At 33.1% G+C, this 22,319-nt stretch overlaps 1 protein-coding gene across 2 annotated transcripts in view; it reads right to left on the bottom strand.

The window, feature by feature from the left end:
* LOC150098861 (cysteine sulfinic acid decarboxylase-like) overlaps positions 1–22,319 on the bottom strand; it is a 131,686-nt gene that overhangs the window by 48,269 nt on the left and 61,098 nt on the right. For both annotated transcript variants that reach the window (XM_090405470.1, XM_090405472.1), the window contains 2 exons: positions 9,355–9,500; positions 673–766 (listed from right to left, as the gene is read on the bottom strand). In XM_090405470.1, the coding sequence (XP_090261596.1) occupies positions 673–766; positions 9,355–9,500 (240 nt within the window). The remainder of the gene's footprint in view (positions 1–672; positions 767–9,354; positions 9,501–22,319) is intronic.

Raw genomic sequence — 22,319 nt, 5'->3', positions numbered from 1 at the left:
CTTCCAGAGTAATTTGCAAGGACAAAAAAAAAAAAAGAAGAAAAAAAAAAACGGAAATTGCGTTTGCTATACAGTATAGTTTTCTTAGCAGTGTAACTGATAACATTATTTTTATTTACAAATAAAAATTTATAAACTTACGCATTTTTATTTTTTAATTTAAAATAAATTACACGGTGAAACATTCCTGAATTTAAAATTTTAGATAAAATAATCTGAACACTTCTGAAAATAAACAGTTCATTTTTCGCTGCTCTAGACACCAAACATGGAACTTTTCAAGCCATTTTAGGTCTCCAACAAGTAGAGAGGTGGTGTCACACCGGGCGATGAAATTCATTTCCCGCCTAAGGACAGTCAAGAAACATTGATAACCACGGTGGAATTTGAACCCACAGATTGTTAGAGTGGATACGTTATCTACTCGGCCAACTAGCTGGCATTTTGCTTCTCCACGTACAATATTCACAATATTCATTTGAAAATTGTGATTACGTTTCAATATTTTAAAAACGCATAATTTTATTCTATTAAAATCAGCTCCAATAAGTCTTCAATGCATTAAAATTAAGATAAAAAGGAATAAACCTAAGAAATGATAACATTGATTCAAACTGATGAAATACGTGCAAAATATAATAATAATAATAAATAAAATAAATAAATACTTACCAGTTTTTACACTATAACGAATAACATCATCACAGAATTGAAGCAAATCTTCTTTATTTGCTGGTTTGTCGTTCAGATCAAGAGAAAGTGCTTTCTAAAAAGTGTAGAAAAATACAATAAAAAAAGCCAGTTTATCAAATTTTTTCGTTGTTTCAAAATATTTTGATGATTATTATTTTTACATGGGAGAAATTGTATAATCAAAAATATTATGAATTATTCTATAAATGACACCTACTTAACAAACGATAGCACACGCGAGCATCTTCGCGCGAGAACAAAAAGTTTAAATTTTGAATTAAATCAATCCAAAGCGAATAGGAACCTTTTTGTAAATGTTTATTTTATTACTTACGTAAGTCTTACTGTCCTCTAAAATTGGGTGAGATAATGCATTTTTCGTAGTCTTAAAGAAATACACGCTCTTAAAAGCCGGCTACTTTCCAAAAAGGCTGCAGGTATTTGAGCAGACGTAAGTAGTAAAAGTAAACAAATGCATTTCACTGCGTCGTTAGCTATAAGACCGTGGGGCTGAATTATATTTAAAAAAAAAAAGCAAAACAAAACATCAAACCCAGAAAAGTTTAATGTACGGAAGGAGATTTTCTTGAAATATCAAGCAAAACTCTCTGAGCTTCAAAGAAAAGATATAAATACGGTCTAAATGAAAAATTCTTAGTAAAAGTTAATTTGTTTGCTTTTAAGAACAGTTATTTTTGACATTCCTGGTCAGGAGGATATGTAATTTCTACCGTCTTTTGAATTAGTATTATGGAATATTTGAAATGGAGAATAAGATGTCACATTGATTTGATCAGATTGTGTCGCAAGAAAAGTAACCGTCTACAAACGTTAATATTTTCCACACACACACACACACACACACACACACACACACACACACACACACACACACAAATGCTTTTTTATGAGTAGGGACAAGCATTATTTTTTATATAAAAATGGTGCTATTTTTATATGAAATATAAATAAATAAATGCTCGGGGAAAATGCAAGTAGGCGGCCTTGAGTGTAACATTTAAAAGCTACATTGATGAAAATGTAACTGAAAAATCTGCCAATTTCTCTGTTTACATTTTTGTATCAGGTCCCAGAAAATAAATATATTTTCCACCTGACCATTTTCACGTGCAATATCTAGCAAAACGTTTCGAAATTATACAAAGCAATAACTTCAGTCTTGGTGAATGAAATTACATGGTATTTAATATTTTGATATCTTTACTATAATTTATGCCCCTCGACAAATCCATTTAGCTCGATTCTGATTTCAATTACTCCTTGTCTAGAAGGGAAAATACGCAAAGGAAAACTGTCGACAATAAATAAGCCAGTAAGTAAGGAAAGATTGTATTCTGTTGCACCTAATATCGCATTTCATGAAATTTTAACTGCCAGAACGAAGTTATTTCAATGTATAATTTTAACACATTTTGGTAAGGATTTCAAATAGCTAATTTCGATATTTCGAATCCCTAGAATTCGACGGGCCAGAATTCAGGAAATTATCACAATACGTTTCCTTCTGTGAAACGTATTGCGAAAGGCTTTTTTTTTTTTTTTTCTTCAGCCGGTTGTAGAATTAGTCGATCTTTGGAGTAGTCAAGTAAATTTTGTTGTTGCTGTTGTTATTTGTTTTTGAAAATCGTGTTTTCAACTCTAACTCGGAGGAATCAACTATAGCACTTAATACTATTTAGAGTTTAGCAAAATGGGATAGAAGCTACTATCTCCCTACAAGTCAGGAAATCGTCACTAGCCATGAACTTAACTAGTAGAGGTTTTTGCCTTCTCGTTTTGGAGAATAAAATATATTCGAGAAGGAGGAGAAAGATACTGAGTGTTTTATTATTTTCTCGTATCAGCAGAAGAAATAATCATCTGTTCATTGGACATCCACAGATGCCGTATGGTCACTCTGATGCTCGGTGATGTGCCACACCAGCCCTCGCCACATAGTCTCGTTTTGAAGAATAAAATATATTTGAGGAAGAGGAGAAAGATGCTGCGTGTTTTATTATTATTTTTTTTAGAAACGTTCTACTGATCTTTTCTAACACCCATTCATTTGTACGCTTTTCAGTATATGATATCCTCAATAGTCTTCTGTAATATATTTCAAAAGCAGCTATCCTTTTCTTATCTGACTTTCTTTAGATTCCAAGTCTCACATCCATAAGTGGCTGTTGGAAAAACAAATGCATCCAAAATTCTCAACTTTGTTCCCGTGGGAATAGGTCGATCCTTCCAGATTTTAGACAAGTCTCTGACTATTGTTTTAGCCATTCCTAACTTTCTTCTGACGTCTTCTGAACAGCAATTCTTCACATTAATAAGGGATTCCAGGTACTCAAACTTGCTGACGTCCTCAATTCTTTCTCCATTAAAGTACACTTGTTTCTCAAGAGCTTCCCAGTTTGTATTTCCTTTGAAAACCATAATCTATTTCTTGCTATGATTGAGTTGAAGTCCTCTTTATTGAGAATTTGTCTTAGTTCTTCCTTGTCATTACAGAGAGCATGGTATCATTCGCATACCTCAGATTACTGATCAATCTACCACCTATCATAATTCCTGTCTTGAGCTCATCAAATGCTTCACACATGATGTTCTCAGCAGCATATATACTAAACAAGTTAATCAGAAAGTAATCTTCCTTGCTAACTCCCTTTCCACCCTGAAGCCAAACAGTTAATCCAACATCTGTTCTTAAAGCCATGGCCGGAGCAAGCCAAACTATAATTTGATGACGAGAACAACAATGACAGAGTCTCATTCTTATCCATTCGCAGTGACAACCATCCATTATATACCTCTTAACTTAATTTTTACTTTCCTTACATGTAACATATATTCAAAAGAATTGTATTTCTTGTTATGACTTAATGCTATGAATAAATACGAAAAGATCAGCACCATCGTCTACTTAAAAAAAAAAAAAAAAAAATCCTTTGCATGTGCGAGCTGGGCTTCCGAAATGTATAACAGAGCCGCTATCGGTTCTATCCTGGCAAATAACAATAAAGATGACGTTAGTGCGCGCGCACACGCACGCACGCTATCGCCTCTTGTTATCAGAAGTATAATTGCTAGAGTACCCGCAGCATATAGCATACGATCTCAAATTAATCACTTTACACCTTGTATCTCCGACTTTTAGCCCTTTGGGCCTTCATATATCTGTAAACATGTTAGTAGAGTTCTACTCCTGTTTATGCAGGCTATGGAGAAATTCACTAGGCATCTCCTTCAAGGGAAACCAAATCACATACTAGTCCGGTGTAATCCAGTATAATGATCTTTATCTACAAAAGCAAGTAATGTAATCGAACTTGACATTAGTTCTCCGTTATGATATATAGTATGCTATTCGTTTTGTTCACACACACACACGCACGCACGCACGCACACACACACACACACAGAGAGAGAGAGAGAGAGAGAGGGGGGGGATGTTCCCTTTTCACTATTGTACATTTGTAATTAGTTGTTCCTAGTTCATGTTTAGAATTAAATATTATTTGAAGATGAGTTACTGAATATCTAATTTTAACAGAATTTACTCGAGTCAAATGGACAAACATAATTCGAAATTTCACAAGATAGGTCAATAAAAAAATATCAAATGAAATATTAACTTTTCAGTATAAATGAAATCAATAAATAAGCAAATAAATTCTTCGAATAAGTAGTTAAGAATGATAAACTTTAACAGAATTTGTCTTCGGAATAATTCTTTTATGAAATATAATTTTACTTCATAACAGTAATTATCTGTAAACATATCATTCATATATTAGAATTTTTTTTTTTTTTTATTATTTGTGTACTATAAGTGAAATCCACATTGCATACGTGCAATATTACGGAATATGATTTGTAACTTTTATAAACATTTATTAAGAAACCGAATAAATTCATTTACTTGCTCTGTCAGAATTTGATTTTGAATTTCCTCAAAACTGTAAAAGAACACGAAGTTATTTTATGTTGGTTATTCATGATTTTCTAATATTGTTTTATTGCTGTATATATTTTGAGAGACTATTTTCAATGTGACACTAAGCAAGTTACATTTCCGGTGACGCATTCACAAACATCATTCACAAAAAAAAAAAAAAAAAAAGTGCATTTTCTTTGACGTTTTAGTCGTCAATCACAACTTAGCAGCCATCAGAAAACCGAAAAATTCCATTAACTATTCGAACTCTCTTCCAAAGACTGATGTAATAGGAAGGCCACTTTATATTAATGACTTATCAAAAAAAAAAAGTTGAAGTTCAGTATTCCAACTTGCTCTCGAAGATTGATGCAACTACTTCTAGGCCAAATGGATAGCTGCATACGGTTCAAGAAGGGCATGAAACCGGATGACCTTCATAAGTTATTTTTATTCTTCTGGAGTTGAACAGTTGATTGGTAATAATTGAGAGGTTCAAGGGAGATGCTGACCAATACACTACTATAAATCTATTTTATTGCTTATACCCAAAACAAACGAACAACAACAACAAAAAAAATCCTTGTTCCCTTTTTCTGTAACTTAAAAAAAAAAAAAAACATTAGTAATGATGTTAGAGAGTTCACGACTCCAACAATTCTTTTAATATACACTGAAATGACGTTATTATTATTAACAACGGAAATATGAAAAAATATCAACTACATGTTTTAACAAGAAACTAATGTTAAAAATAGAATGGTGCATTTCGTGTGTAGCAATATTATTTAATAGGAACTGGACCTAGAATAGTCTTTTTGGCATGCGATATACTACAGAAATAAGTTTGTTTTGTCTAATTTTACAATATATAAATTCCGTGTGATGATACAGCTTTCCCCCTTTATACGGGAGTTCACCATATAGTCCCTCCCAAATTTTATCCGGGCTCCGGAACCGGCATAGGCTGACGAATCAGACCTATGGCTGGGTCAGTATTCCTGACTGTAATCCGTGTAGGTTCTCGGACCGGTTTGCCTGCTTGCGGGATGAAAAACACCAGATAAACTGGCGTAAAAAAAACTTGCTGTCCAAACCCAAGATAGGCTTGGCTATGGCAGATCCGTTGTTGACGGGAATCGAACCTAGGCCACTCCTTGCCAACTTACGAAGCGCAAAGCCACTAGGTTAACCGCGCGTGATTTTACAATTCGATTAGTCCAGTTATACGAAAAAAAAAAAAAAAGATTTTATATATATAACAAGCCAAGCTGATTTTTCTCACAACAATATTATCCGATAAATACCGAAACAGAAACTGTTCAGTTAATTTGAATACAGGTTCTAAATTACCAATTTTTACTCACTTCTATAGAGTTAATGAGGAATTATTAATATCAGATCGAATTTTTGCCCGATGAAACCAAAAACAACGTGGATCTTCTAAAGTTATTGCGGTGTTATTGTAATATGTAATTTCGACATTTTCTTGCTTGGGACAATGTAAGTAGTCCGACTGAATTAAAAATTGCAATAACTCGACAGAATTTTCTAGGGTTTCACGGTAGCAAATCTGAGTAAAATCCGTTCATCTTGCGTACGGACAGCAAAATGGCTGTACTGCATTTAGCGTGATGCCAAAACTCACCTAATGATGAACTATAAAAGAATCAACAGTTTTCTGGCTACTCAGGCAGCACATTTTAGCGAAGAACATAAATGAAATATGGAAACAGATAAAATGAGTAAGTATCGAAGAAAGTTGGTCAAATAAATGTCTCTAAAATAAAAGAAAACGCAGTAAAAAAGAACCACACTAGAGTATAATTTAAATACTTGAATCTAGGATGGCCACGTGTTGGACTGTTTTCAATTATAGCCGAAGCAATATGTGTGGCCAGTTATGTGTGTAATTTCTCGGCCAATATTTGTACATGTTGCGGGATTAAAAAAAAAAAAAGTACTCCAGTTTGGGGGTGGGGGACATTTGATCCAGCAAAAGAGGCAAGCTTTATCTCACAAAATTAGGAGATAAATCCCTTGCTACCCACCTAATTTACCTTTATTTAAAAAATCTTTATAAATGTTTCCTAGACATAATTCGACTGTCGATTGAACCAATGATATTCCAGAACATTTTAAGCAAGTGCTCTTTTTTCTCCAGGTAATTATCGTAGGATCTCACTCATTAATTACATATTGCTATTTTCCGGATCCTTGAGAAAGTTTTACATAATTTACAGAGATGAAAGTAACTTTTCATTATTTTTGCACTTCTACGAAGCGAACTTTTCTGCAAAAGCCACCAAACGAGTACAAAAATGAGCAAGTACTAGCTTGAAATGATGGGTTTTTGTTTCGTAAACAACTTGCTCTATACTTTGAAAAGACTGAGCTTTGAGGAACAATAAATTTGGCAGATAGCATAGTTGGGGAGATTTAACTTTCCAACTAGGAAAAGTATATGCTTTCATCTTAAATTTCACTTCATTCGAAACAAATGTTGCTCGAACAAAAACTTGACATATAAATTACGTTAGGTTTCTTTTCTTTCTTTTTTTATTTTTAAGTTATAAATCCATCAGCGAATATACTAAACGATTCCGGCTTAGAATATTCGGCTAGAAAGACGCATTACAAGTAGATCAATTCCGGGGAAAAGCGACAACTCTATTTGAATGTGAAAACTGAATTCGAAATAACAGAGATGATTAATGGAAACTGCGATACAACAGCTCTGAGGAAAATAAGAGGATTGAGCAGATGGAAATTATAAAACCATGCTGGAAAGGAATATATATATATATATATATGAGCTTTCGCATTTTAGCTGATTTCGACGATGCCCTTTAGTCGGAAAGACGTAGGTTCGAATCCAATCTAGGAGGCAGAAAACTTTTAATTATTAGGTTTCAAAGAAGCCATTGAACCTAACATGCAAGAATAAAATAGAATATATATAATTGCCATGTCGATTCCACTCACGAAAGGATGCATATTTTAATGCTATACGGGAACTAAATATCAGATCATCCAGAAACTCTTCTTTATAGAATAAACACGGCAATTTTCCGATCTACTTCAACCTTCAATAAGCAATAATGGTAGCAGTGCAGTAAAGAGCGATGAAAATCATATAGGTATAGCATTTAATATGAGACACACATCTCTCTTTCTCTCTCTCTCTCTCTTTAGTGAGTGAGTGAGTGAGTGCGCAAATGGACAACAATAGTTGCGCATGCGGTTTGAAAAGGCCTAATACGTACAAATCAAGGCTTTTTCAGACAAGCTGAGTTAACTGAAATGTTAGAAGCAGATTGGAAAAGTTTGTATTGTCCTCTTGTAAAACCGATAAACAATACAATAAATACCTATAATAGAAAAACAAGCATATTAACGAACACAAAGTTAATAATTTTACTCAGTTAAATTTAAAGACCCAACAAGGTACTTTTTGAAATCATTTCAGGTCTCCACTAAGCAAGATGGTGGCCTAACACCGAAAGGAAAAGCACATGCTACTTAGATGGACAGGAATTATATTATGGGCAAAGCAACTAAGGCTGAAGACAGCAAGATAGCGTATTATGACTGTAAATTGTACCTGCTCTCAGGCTGATTTTTCTGTTTTGCATAAGGAAAAAAAACCCTGCTACTATAACTCTTAGAAAAGCTATAGCAACTACTTGATCATCTTTTTCTATGAAGAAACTTTAAAATATACTCTAAAAACTCAGATAATTTGTATAAAGTGAAACTGGTGTATACGACTGACTCACAAGAACCTTATTTTTAACCCAAGTAAAGATTTCTTTAAAAAAAAAAAAAAAACTCGCTTGGATCGCACGCTTGAGTGAAGCAACCAGTCAGAGAACGAAATCGGACCTAATTAGTCGTCAAACGTTGACGTTCCTTAGATACGAATTGATGGCTTTTTAACTCCTCCTTATCTCCATCATACACTGAAAAGTTAATCAGAAGAATAAAGGTGTTTCTTAATTATGAAGCCGATCCGACATCTCATTAGTATTCTTTGCCTTAACCGAGAGAAAAGGAGAACGGTATAATTGTATGAAAGAGAACTGTAACATTGAGGACTCGATGACAATATGACAATGCTCTCAAAAAGAGCTGCTTCTACAGTGTCCTCTCTTTACTTGAATAGGATGTCGTTAGTCCTAACAAGGTTCATCATTAAATTTTTGAATCTGAGTGAATTTTATTAGCGGCAATTATTAACTGAGATCAACTCAAGGTACAGTGAAATGAAAAATCTTTAATAACTGGCCAAATGCATTCCACAAATGTCCATATTTCACATGCTTAAATAATTTTATTTCTCTAAAATAGTTTCATTAGCCTTTCCGCATTGTAAGAAAAGTGTGAGTGTATTTTCTTTTGTAGGATTTGAAGCTTATATTTCTTAATACAAGGTTCTTCGATAAATGAATTCGCCTTAATTGCGAAACTTGCTGAGGTGGGGAGGGAAGGGTGAAAGGTTCAGTAAATAATCATAAAGTATAAACGAACAGATTGGTGATCACAACCACATATTGCATATAAGACATCGCACCAATATTTTGCATATACATTTTTAGGATATTATTTGAATCTACTAACTGAAATTGCTACGATATTAGGGGAGCTGAGACAGACAGACAGACAGACAGACAGAGAAAGAAAGAACTTTTCGCTGCAGAAAGAATAAACATTTTCCTTACCTCAAGTTCTTTAGGCTGAAGGAAGTCAATTACTGAATACTTCTTACGCATGGTGTCTGGGTCCGAAACTACACCTGACTTGATAATCAGCTGAATAACATCCCGAAAGAATTCAAATCCTTCCATGTCGTCGTCTTCGTCGGAGTCTAAAATGAAAACACATATTCTATTACAATTGCATTATAGATTATCATGTTTTAGTATCCATCTTTTCTTAAATTAGATTCAGTATTCTTAGATATAATAAATGCTGGATATTTGGTCTTTAGAGCATTGGGTTTTTATAACTTATTTTTGAATCACTAAACTAATAAGATACATGTGGTCAGATTAAGGTCCGAAGTATGATTAGGACCACAATGAGTAAAAGTATTGCTTGCATCATAGAATGATCAGAGTTAACAACATTGGTAACCTTGAATCTATCAGTGTTGCTTGATTCTGCAGAGCTGATTGTTAGTTGAAGAGTGAAAAAGTGATGTCAGCAGGTGATACTTTTTCAAAGTTTCTTGCGAATGAAACTTAATGCAGAAAAATAACTTCAGAAAAGGATTTTTGTTGAATATAGAAAGTATAGAAAAGCATATGCCATAATTTAGTACGTGATACTTCATTTAGTCATTTCACTTAAGTAAGACAGCAGGAATCGGATAATAATGCCCATTGAAAATAATCACTTTGAAGTAATTATAAGCTATTTATATGATTGGATATCGCTGGGAGACACGACACATTTATTCATTTATTTATTTATTCATAATACATTTATTAGTTTTAGTGATTATTTATCTGTATTCTAAAGCAGACGCTTCATCATGTTACAGTAAACTTTATAACGTAGTACTTTATCTAGTGAAATATTATTTTGTAACATTTTACATTAACAGAAACGAAGAGAAATATATTTTCTCAGAATTTTCCAGACAATTGACGTTGTGAACAACTGATATGAACTGTTTCGTTCATATCAGTTGTTATAAACATATAACAACTGATATGAACGAAATCAGTTGTTTGTTAATATGCAAATGTTTATATCATTTGCATCTGTTTCGTTAATTGTTTGAACTTTTCTTTTTGCACAGGAAGCAGCCATCTTGAAATCATCTACATCATTTCTCGAACAGAACCCAGTATACAAAATATTTTCTAGGATTGAGATGTCATTTTATTACTATGCCAATAGCTACGCTTCTAATGGCTATCACTAGAGTTATATCACTACTCCTGCATGCAAAAAAAAAAAAAAAAAACCCTTTCTGAACTTCACTTCCATTTTTTTTAAATTTTATTTATTTACGAAGAAACCCGTCCACGAGAGATTGGTCAACCTATTATAGTACGCTACTAGATGGGCAAAAAATGAACTTCTTTACATTTATCTTTAAAAAAAAAAATGTGGACCTTGGCAAACACATAAGATGGCAGATTGTTCTGGAGGGTAGCAGTGAAGAGATGAACGAGTAGGAGGAGAAATTTGCTCTCTGAGTTTATATCATTTGCATCTCGCAATGATATAAACCTTAATTTCTGTATATATCGATTTAGATGTTTTTAAAAATAAAGGAAGTTACATTAATGTTGTTATTTTATTTTATTATTTTTTTAAGGCTGCATTCGGAAGCATGGTCTTCAGAAGGAGATAATAGATTTTAACGCTAATAGATATTAGCTAGAGCTTCCATAGCCTCCCCGGTAACTGCGATGTCCTTTAGTTGGAAAAGGTTCTAATCCAGGCTCTTCGACTGATGATGAATTAGCCGGTATCGTACAGAGGTAGAAATGTATAAGCATAATACATTACATGCAATCATAATATACAATGCGTGCTGGTCTTATAGCTTGTCGCTTTCGCTGTAATTTTAAACATCTCAGTCCTCAGTTAAAATATTATAAGCACTGTTATTCTACTGTTATTAAAGACAAATTAAAAGTAAATAAAATTGCCGCCTTCAAATATCAGATAATCCTGTAGGGTTAGCTAAGACTGAAACCTTTTGCTCTGGATACCAAACTTATTTGTCCTCTGATGTCCTTTACTTGAAGCTCTCAAGGCATTGGCGCGGTGTTATAGTGCTGAGCGATGAAAAATCATCAATCGCCTAAAGCTTTTCACAAATATCCATAATGGACAGAAATACTTGAACCCAAAGTAGAGGCTTTATCCACCCAAACTGGAAACTTAAAAAATGCATCCGTTCAAATTACAACTAATCTAAAATGTTAATTAAGATAAAGAGAACGGCACTATATACACCACAGAGGATATTTCTCAGAGTAGGCCAACATCTTGATGAGAATATCTTTTAAATAAAGTGCTGAAATAATACTTACTTAGAGCATAAAAAATGTTCTTTCCACGAGAAATCGCTGAAATCCGTTTGCAACAGCTCATCTACTAAATAGTCTTACTATTGACGCATGCTCTAATAGTTCACAGTAGAGGTTGACTATTGGCGCATGCGTACACATACATAGTGCTAATCCGAAGACATCCAAGACAGATGCCAGTTTGAAATATTGAATGACTCACTTTTAAATAATCGTATTTTTTGCCTATTTTCTTTTAGTGAAACTAGATAAGAAGAATGTAATAATGTTTGGTTTCCTGATTATTAATTGAAAATAATTTATATATTGGAATAAATTAAAAAATCTCCGCAGCTTCATGAGTTAACCATTCTCACATTGAAGTAACAAGGTTTTTGTGGTTCCGGGATGAAAACAAACAAACCGACCAAAGGATACATCAGTTCACAGATAAAGATTTTACACATAGGCTTGACCTCCCTATCATGATATTAATTAGGTTTCTATGAAGCCAAGTTAATCAGCTGTGACAAGCAGCTAAGCCTAACATCTTAAGAGAAGATGAGATGATGAGAATAAATTTAATCATACAATAATCAGCAACGGTTTATTTTTACACTATTCATTGCATTACGCTAGCTATATACTAGGTGTTTCTTACAGAAATATAGCCTCGTTATCAAAGGAAAAACATTCATTAATTGTCAAAGATAACCATTAATCTTAAAACACACTAATTGCATTTCTCGCAGGTGGTGTGGGGAGACACTAACAATCCAAAAACTGTTGTCTTTCCTACATGTTTTAATCTATGTCCTGTTCAGGTTGCTATGAACATTCTTAATCTCAGCAACTTCTTTTATCAAGCGATCTAACTTGAAATCTGATCAATACATATTTCATATATCGTATTTAAATAATATACTCAACTGTCCAACGAGCTAATGTTATTTAAAACTTTTCAATCCCATGCCAATTTTATTTTATAAATTACATTTATTCTATTGTAATGACCTATAACCAGTAAAGCTCAACACATTGTAAGACACATCTTAATTGTTCGGATTAATGACTGCTGTTTATTCATTAAGCTTAACAAACTAATGATTTGACTCCGTAAACCTTTCCGTATATTTTTTTGTTTGCTTTCGTTTTCACTTTTAGAAATATTGATAAAAACTACTTTTGCTGACTACAGTATTCATTGCATACGTAACGACGCAAATATTTGCAACAAATGAAATAAAAAACAAAGAAAGAAAAAAACGAACTGAGTTTTATAAAAAAAAAAAGAAAAAAAAAAGAAAAGCCACCAAATGAATGGACGACAAGCTTGGAAGGAATGAGTAGTTTGCAAATGACTTATCTGAGCATTACAAGTGCACTTACGTATAAAGCATTTCCATCGAGCACACAATTAATTACAAAAAATCCGGAACATTCTTTCCATAAATAATTATTTATTCAATCTTAAACGAGATATCTCTTATTACTTTAGTTATATTAATCAATGTTACGTCATAAAATGTATAAATATGAAATGTACCAATATAAAATCAAACTTGGAGAAAAACAATTCTGTAAATTAAGTGTGAAGACATGTTTATTGGATTAAATCATTTCAGACATTAGACGAAATTTAACTACAATGTATTTCATAGTTAAATTTCGTCTGTGCTATTCTACTGTTATTATTATCAACATTCATAGTTAATATGTTTTACACTATGTTTTCTACGAATGACACCATTATTATGATTGAAGCTGAATTCTCTTGTATTTTAAATGTAATCACGTTTACTTTCAAATCCAATTATTAATGGATGACTATATAAAACCGAATAAAATGCAGTGAAGTAATTAATACCGGTAATAACAAGATCACTGTATTCGTTATTTCTTCCTAGAATTGTGCGTTTAAGTCCATCCCAGCACTAGTTCTTTCCGTATTGATCGCCGTGGAATGACTGTACGGGAAAAAAATACTAGCAAGGAAAGTTATTTCCCTGTTCATCATCAACCACTCCTAAATGACTCTGTCTGCATTCCTGTCAGCCTCTTAACTTCATTTTCTCTGCTTAAAGCAGTTAGAAGCAAAGCAGAACATGCGAATTTAACTGACTATTAACTTTTCTCTCACCCTTTTTAGTCTTAAGCACGTCGTTTAAAAGATGATTTATCTTGAATGTTTCTTGGATATCTTTTTTGAATACATAAAACTGAAAAAAAAAGATGTCTATTGTGAAGTAAGTTTTATCAATTAAAATATAAGGCCATCACATGACTCAAAAAAAAAAAAAGGAAAAAAATTGTAGTGATATATAAAAGTTCTTCATATACTACTCGTATTATAAGTCATTTGACGAGGAGAAGAATCGTAAACATGTCCCGGAATAAATATTTCTAGATCATCTGGTATTTCTAAATGAAAATATGCAATTATTAAGTTCTTGACGAGGAAACGTTTAGCACATTAAATAACGCGATTGATGGCTTTAATATGAGAAAAAATATTAAGTCATCAATCAGTCCTGTCTGCTTAGAACTTCTTTTTCAGTTATTTGCTATTAAGTTCAATATATTATAATATGTAATCCTATCACTTTTTTATTTATTATTACTCATCTTTAAATGTAGTGTCTTTGAATTAAAAACGCATCTTTCGATTTACTGGATAAATGCTTCGATAGCCATTTAAAATGAAACCTAATAGCCATTTTCAAAAGGAAACAAATAAACAAAAGTAATGCCATATAGATTTTCTGTTTCACTTTTGTAAAGATTTCCACGCACGCGCGCGCACGCACGCACGCACGCACGCACACACACACACACACACACACACACACACACACACACACACACACACACACACACACACACACACACACACACACACACACACACACACACACACACACACACACACACACACACACACACACACACACACACACACACAATTAGGATAAACCACCTTTAACATTGTTATAGCCGTTTTTAAATGTTTTTTCTTCTCTCATTCCAGAAAACACACATATTGTAAACTTTTTTTTTTATAGAGAAGCATCACTTTATCTCGGTTTTTCTGTTTATCCTTTATTCTTTTATCTTATTTTTAGAATTATTTTTCTTTTTTATTTTCAAGTTCCTTCGGCAGTTGAGGAAAAGTGATATTTATGCTATTCCCTAATAATAATTTCGATTTTTCTTCTTTAAGGGAAATAAAAAAAAAACCCATAAATCAGCTGGTTGATTGTCAGTGATTTCTCAGAATTAATTTTGACCTAATATTGGGTTTTTCATTCACAAAACAGCAATCGACAGAAGAACATACGCGCAAGGAATAGACAATACATTGAGCTTTAGAATTAGTTGCCTCGATAGGAATCCCAAACAGCGACGGACTTGTTAAAAGAGAGGGACTAATGATAGTGATAAATGATATGACTAAACTATCATAGTGATAGTTTATTTTCACAAAAATCCTAGTAGGTAGCTGGGGACTGCTTGGCTACAGAAACGTAACAACACTTCATTTTCTTAATCTCGACTACTTTATATAAACTTAAGATACTTAAAAAGTAGCCGTGGTTGTTCTAAGTGTTGCTTTGGGGAGGGGGGGAACAAAAATGTCTCTTTGAATAAAATAAGTTTATTGACGAGTAACACTGTCCACTGGTAATTTCTTATATTCAGCTGATCGCTGAAGAATTTGTAGAGGTTACTAGTTTTGCGCAATGTATTAAAGCAAGCAAACTACTGAGAAGCTTCTAGATGGAATTCGATTATTTTTATTTACTTAACATGATATCTGTATCGAAAAGGCTGACAATTGGGAATAGCACGTGAATAGAGGAAAACCTTTCCTATAACGCAGTCAAATGAAAATAACATCGGAGTTACTAAGTCTAATTAAATTCTTATAACAAATCCAATTTAACTAAATAAATGAAATATAAAAGTTGTTCAATGGACACTTATACACTCGTATTAGTAGTCAACCTGATACCTGTCCCCTTTCAAAATCTGATAATTTAGTTCTCGGTTTTATCATACTGTCTGCAAATGAGACTTCCTGGACTGGAGATGCAGTCCATTTTTCGTGTGTGAAGTTACTAGTCTTTCAGGATGTCTCTTAAATATTCCTATTATTACAACCCTGAAAATAATTTAAATGCGTGGTTATGTGATGCTTATTTTTAATTGCTTTATTTGTACGTTCTCGTTTACTGTTTTGCAAACTTACAACAATACAAATATCGTAGCGAATCACTGACAACACATAAGAATTATGAGAGTCAAAACCAGGGTGACCACTCAGCAAAAATATTTCGTACTAACTTTATGCAGGAAAAAGGTACTAGATCTGAAAAAAAAAGTACTAAATTTTTATTTGCTTTCGTTTCATTCACTCTATTGAGGGCATTTTACGGTATTATCTTATTATCATAGATGTACTCAATGTAAAACCGCTAAATTAACACATGTACAACAAATACGAAAAGAAAAAAAGTCAACACTCACCTCACTGTAGTCATCTATGAGTCCAAGAGCTGCAGTTGTCAATCATCATAACAGAAGTCCCAATTGTAACTCTAGCACTTCACATGTGTATTAATTTACCATATAATTTTTAGTCTCATTTTAGTGTTTAAAATGATGTAACATTAAATTTTCATTTATTTATTATGCTAGTTACATATATACAGGAGTTCCCACCCACAAGAAAAACACTGGAAGTATTTATTCATTATTTTTATCAGATTTTGCTAAATTAATTAACTCTTCAGAAACAGTAAAATCTGTAGCTGATGAATGTTTCAATTTTTCTTTTGTCAAAAGGAGTCCATTCATCAAAGGAGGTTTTTTTTTTTTTGAGATTTCATTGCGTGAATCTACAGCCAAAGCAGTTTTTATAAGATAGTTACATTTAGTGCATCCACACTGTATTTTCTTAGCAATTTCACTATCAGGAGCAATTGTTTTCAATAGAGTTGAAGAATATCCATAAGCCACAAAAGCAAATTGTGTTAGGCATCCAGGGACGTTCCGTTGGTTTGCGCAAAACTCCTGAGGGCAAAATTTTTGTGCCCCCCCCCTTTTTATTAAAAATTAATCGATCCCGAAGTACAATAACACGTTACGAATCATTTTATTATACTGCACATTAAGAGGAATGTATATTAAAATAAAGAAAGAACACAAACAGTAAAAAAAAAAAACTTATTTTTATATAATAAACAAACATATTCTTGTAATGTAACATGGAACACGACAAGAAAAGAAGAAGATACTCTCATAATAACTTAGCGTGCAATGGAACGTAGGATTTGTAACATCAACAAAATGGAACATGTTAGAATCACGGAACTAAGAAAGAGATCAGGCTTAAAAGATGTGGTAACTGCAGTATATGAAAGCAGGATGAGATGGGCAGGTCACATCGCCAGACTCAGGAATAACAGATGGACATATAGAATATTCAACTGGCAACAAGAATAAAGAGAAAACCAGGAAGACCACCTACAAGATGAGAAGATCCACTAGTGAAATCTATGGGGATAACATGGAAGAGAGAGAGAGAGGCTCAAGATCGAGATCGTTGGAGGCATCTTTGTGACCTGCACTCATGGAGAAATCCTGAGTGAAACACAGGTCCATCAAGAAGAAAACTCAAAAAATTCCTAGAATGTTTGTTCACTGTGCTGAGAGCAGTGATTAAAGTAAGTTGTGTTGAAGCTCGTACCATTTATTTAACTACCCAGCCCTCACTGAAATCTCTCACATTCGAAGGTGACAAATATGCACAAACAACTCAATGTATTATTTATTCCCTATTTTTTATGAACGTGTTCGATTATATCGCCCGTAAATTGTGTCGCCCGGGTTCTTTGCAACCCTATACGGAAGGGACCTGTCTGCATCATATGCACATAATCTTAATTCTGCCTCTTTAATTAATTTTTCCGACTGATATTTGGAACTGGATTTAAACAACGACATTATACCTGGTGAGCTTCTTTTAGATTCTACATTCTGCTAGTGTTTTGGAGTGTTTGCATAACGAATCAATAGACATTTGCTACCATTAACGCTTATATCACAAAATTTACAATAAGCAGTGTGTTCTTTATTTTTACCTGAATAAATCCAGGATTCAAGAAAGGGATCCTCCAACCATTCTTCTTTGAATTTTTGCTTATATGATTTTTTCATCTTTTTAGATGAGCCTTGCAAACCTGAATTTGAATCACAACTAGCATCACTTTCTCTTTTATCTGAATTACCTGTGTTAGAAGTGGTTTCTTGTGAGTTGGAAGGGCTGGCATTGATATCTTCACTTTCAATAGCTCGTTTATGTACTTTATTGATTCATACACTACACATTTTCTCCTGAGATTTAGAATAAAATTTAAATTTAGAACGTTTTTCTTGTCACTTGTCCATGTTTAAAAGTAAAATCTAAATAATAATATTTTCGATGAAGAATTAAACAAGTTTTTGTTAATAAAATTAATAAAAACACTGGACTTCTTATAACGCGCGAGAAGTGTTTGAACAACGAAGAATATATTTTCATTGGCTAATGCCAGTCGTATTGCCTGAGTACGGGATCGTGGGGGAAAGAGAGAAGACTAGCAACAGTGAGAGGGGTAGGGAAAAAAGAGAAATCATATTCTTGTGTCACTGAATGTGACATATGGGGAGGTGGGAGAAGAGAAAAATATTTAACTCATATGTCTAACTCTCATGTTGTTATTATTATTATTCGGAAGGGAAAAAGTACTAGATCTGTTGGAGAACGTACTAGAACACTAAAAATTTATAAAACGTACTAGATCTAGTACGAAAGTACTAGATGTGGTCACCCTGGTCAAAAGTCAACCTACTGGAACTTCTCAACTAAGTTGAATATTATCATATATCACTTTTATTCAACAGAGATATACAACAGGGCAATACCTACCAAAACAGCGAAAATCATCATAAAAGGATAGTTTTTCATCGTATCTTTTCTGCTGCATCTATAGGTCGCTCGTTCTGATTTTTAGTTCTGCCACGCTGACTATTTCGACACAATTGAATAATAAAAAAAAAGGATGCGGTTGAGAGGGAGAAGAAAATAAAATGCTGAAGAGTCTACTACAAGTTGTGGCATTCAACAGATTCCAAACAGTTATTTTTAACTGCTTGACCTTAAAAAAATCAATTATATTTCATAAAAACAAATAAAGAAGAACAGGACTGTGAGGTGGTGGTGGTCCAGAAACTCTTAATACCAAACAAAACCATTACACGCCAAATCGAAACCCATTTCCACACACACACACACACACACACACACACACACACACACACACACACACACACACACACAATATATATATATATATATATATATATATATATATATATATATATATATATATATATATATATATATATATATATATAGAGAGAGAGAGAGAGAGAGAGAGAGAGAGAGAGAGAGAGAGGGAGAGATTCTATATAGTCCATATATTAATTTTAGTACATCTCTTGTGGTACAGGAACTTTCCAGATCATAAATTAAAAACGCCCCAAAAGTCTGTTATGAGCAATGGAATGCTGCACAGCCAATTTATTGCTTATAGAAGTCGAATCTCCTCGATTCCTGTAATTAAATGAAGTTCCTCGAAATGTCAATGATGGACCTTACGGAGGTTAAGTTACATGAAGGTACTTGCAGGAATTAGAGAAAACTGCCAGTTCTAATAAAATCAATTTTTTTTTTTAATCACCTGGAGGAAGAGAAGTGACTACTGCAGTGAGTTAGTAAGAAAATTCTTCTGGAGATAGATATTCGCTTTTTTAACTCCTCCCCCTTCTCTCTCTCTCTCTCTCTCGATATATTAGATAACTTTGTATCTAGATAATCTAAGGTCCTTCTTGGTCAAAGAGAAAGGCCATGCAAATTACTGTGGTCGAAGTCAAATCTACAGCACAAATTTCTACAAAAGACAAATATTATTTTTTTCATATATGAGTATATAGCTGACCTTTGAAAAACGCGGGTTTGAACTGCGCGGATCCACTTACACGCGGATTTTTTTTAAAATAAATATATTGGAAAATTTGTTGGAGATTTACAATTGGAAAAATTCGCAGACGAACCGCGTATCCTGGAAATATCGAAAGAATTAAGAAAAGAGTTAAGTACGTCATGAATTCATAAAATATATATAGACACTAGTCTATTTTATCATTTACTACCATAAAATATACACAAACCTATTATAAGCTATCATATCGATTGCACGAGGCTACCATAAAGCAATCATATTGCTGCTGCTTCGTTATCAATGTATGAATCGTTATACTTGTAAATAAAGACGAATTTCTTTTTCACATGATCTTTTCATTTTTGATGTCTAGTGCTAGTAATACGTATAACATGTACAGTGTTTTGTATCATATAAAACAATACTGATGTAGGTAGGGACAGACATACGATTCAGTTTGTAAACAGACGACGTAAACTTACGATATCAATAAATAAAGTGCAGTACTGTAAATGTATTTTCTCTTCCTTATGATTTTCTTAATAACATTTTCTTTTCTCACTTAGTTTATTGTAAGAATACAGTATAACATACAAAATATGTATTAATCGAGTGTTTATACTATCGGTAAGGCTTCCGGTCAACAGAAGGCTGTTAGTAGTTAATTTTTGGGAAGTCAAAAGTTATACGCGGATTGTCGAACAACCCGGGGAGGGGGGGGGTCGACGCCCCTAATTCCCCGCGTTGTTCAAGGGTCAACTGTATATATTTATTCATACAAATGATATCTGATGTTTGTCAGCGATTAACAAGGGTGAATTCCCAAGTACATTTTAATTAATGTTGCGAGTTTTTATCAAGTGCAACGTAATTTTATTCAAGGGTTAATTAATGAAAACAATTTGATCTCTAACATACGGATATTCATTAATTCATTTAACAATAATAATTATACACAATCTTCGTTATCGCTTATGTAAACAAGCTTTTGCTGCAGATAATAATTTTCATTTTGAAGTCAATCAAAGTCAATCTAAGTCCGATCACTATATATGTCCTATATATGCACTTACGATGTGTTGCTTCGCTTTGCTTTTCACTATTTTTTGTGGATGATTCGCTTTTAAACTAACTATTTAGAATCATATTCCTTAGCTCCTTATTACATATTTTAACTCTGGAAGCTTATTTGTTTAAGAAAGCATTTGCAAAGTAGTTTTAACTTAATTTTTCTTTTCTTTTCCTTAAATGAGTTTTAGTTCGATTTAATTTGCAAGAATATACTTTTTAGATGCATTTCCCAAAATGCTTAAGAATATTAGACCTATTGGTATTCTGTGTGAATTTCTCTATAATCATATAAAAAGCAATTCTGATGGGATGAATTTCTGCTATAAAATTCCTGATATGCATCCTCAAGTGGGGGGAGTAGATGGGATTCTAGTATATTACTACATGAAAAATTTACGTTATTGCCAACTTCATATTGAAAATTTCCTTCAAAATTAGTTTATCTATCGCCAATATTTTCTGATCTTATATTTCGGTCTTCTAAAGCACTTATAAACGCACTGATCTAAATTTTGGTCTTCCACTGGGTCTTTTCTTGCCCTCCTGGCATCAAACACCAGTATACTAGCCTTTCCCATCCCATTCTGTTTAAGTGACCATACCACTGAGATTAGCTCTGTTCATATATTACTGAATAAAACCAATGTTAAATTTCTTCCTACTGTGATTCTGTCAATGATGCTAGCCCCTCCCCCCTTCAAAATTTCTCAGAACTCTCATATCTATGGTCCGTAGTCTTTGCTCAACTGTTTTATTTCTAACCCAAACTTCAGATCCATTAGTTATAATTGGTTTGAACAGTTTCTTTTATAGTTTACTGTTTTGACTAATTTCTCTCTTATTCAATATAACTGTATTCAGCTAATTCTACACCATAACAACTTTGTTTATTATATTGCCTGTTTCCATATTTAGTTTGCCATCTTCACTAAAAAATGTGCATATATAGCTCAAACGTTTATATAGCTGATTTTCATACCAAATTTAATACAACAGTTATTCAATTTAGTTAGGGAATCCTGCAGACTTGTACGGGATGTATTTACGAGTATAACATTATCTGCATAAAGCAGTGCTGAGAGTTTAACATCTTCAAGATAGGCCTAATGCTCTTTTATTTCATAATGTGGTCCATATAGATTATTAATAACAATGGAAATAGCCTATTTCCTGATTTAACATCAAACCGTCTTCTATGCCTCCTTGAATCCTAACCGTTATATCTTCTTTATTTCTTTCAATTAAAACTTACAAACTCAAATATAGGCAATATTTCCCAATATAACGTTTCATTTACATCATATAATGGCAACGTCTTAGCGTCTTGAACAGCTTTTATCTTGGCACCTAGTAACGTCTTTTCGAGATCCGCAAAACCTTAATTTATATTCTTATAATTTCTCAAGTATTTGTATTAAAGGGAAAATCTGATCCTGACAACTATTATTTGAAGTGAGCCAGCTTGTTCTTCTTCATGTTTATCTTACACAATTTTTAGTCTTCTCAAGTATGCCTGAATAAATCTTACCTGGAAGGATT

This window comes from Typopeltis vanoorti, chromosome 15 (assembly GCF_054136105.1).
Source record: "Typopeltis vanoorti isolate ZY-2024b chromosome 15, IOZ_Tvanoo_1.0, whole genome shotgun sequence".
Taxonomy (NCBI): domain Eukaryota; kingdom Metazoa; phylum Arthropoda; class Arachnida; order Uropygi; family Thelyphonidae; genus Typopeltis; species Typopeltis vanoorti.
This window is presented reverse-complemented; position numbering and strand designations above follow the sequence as displayed.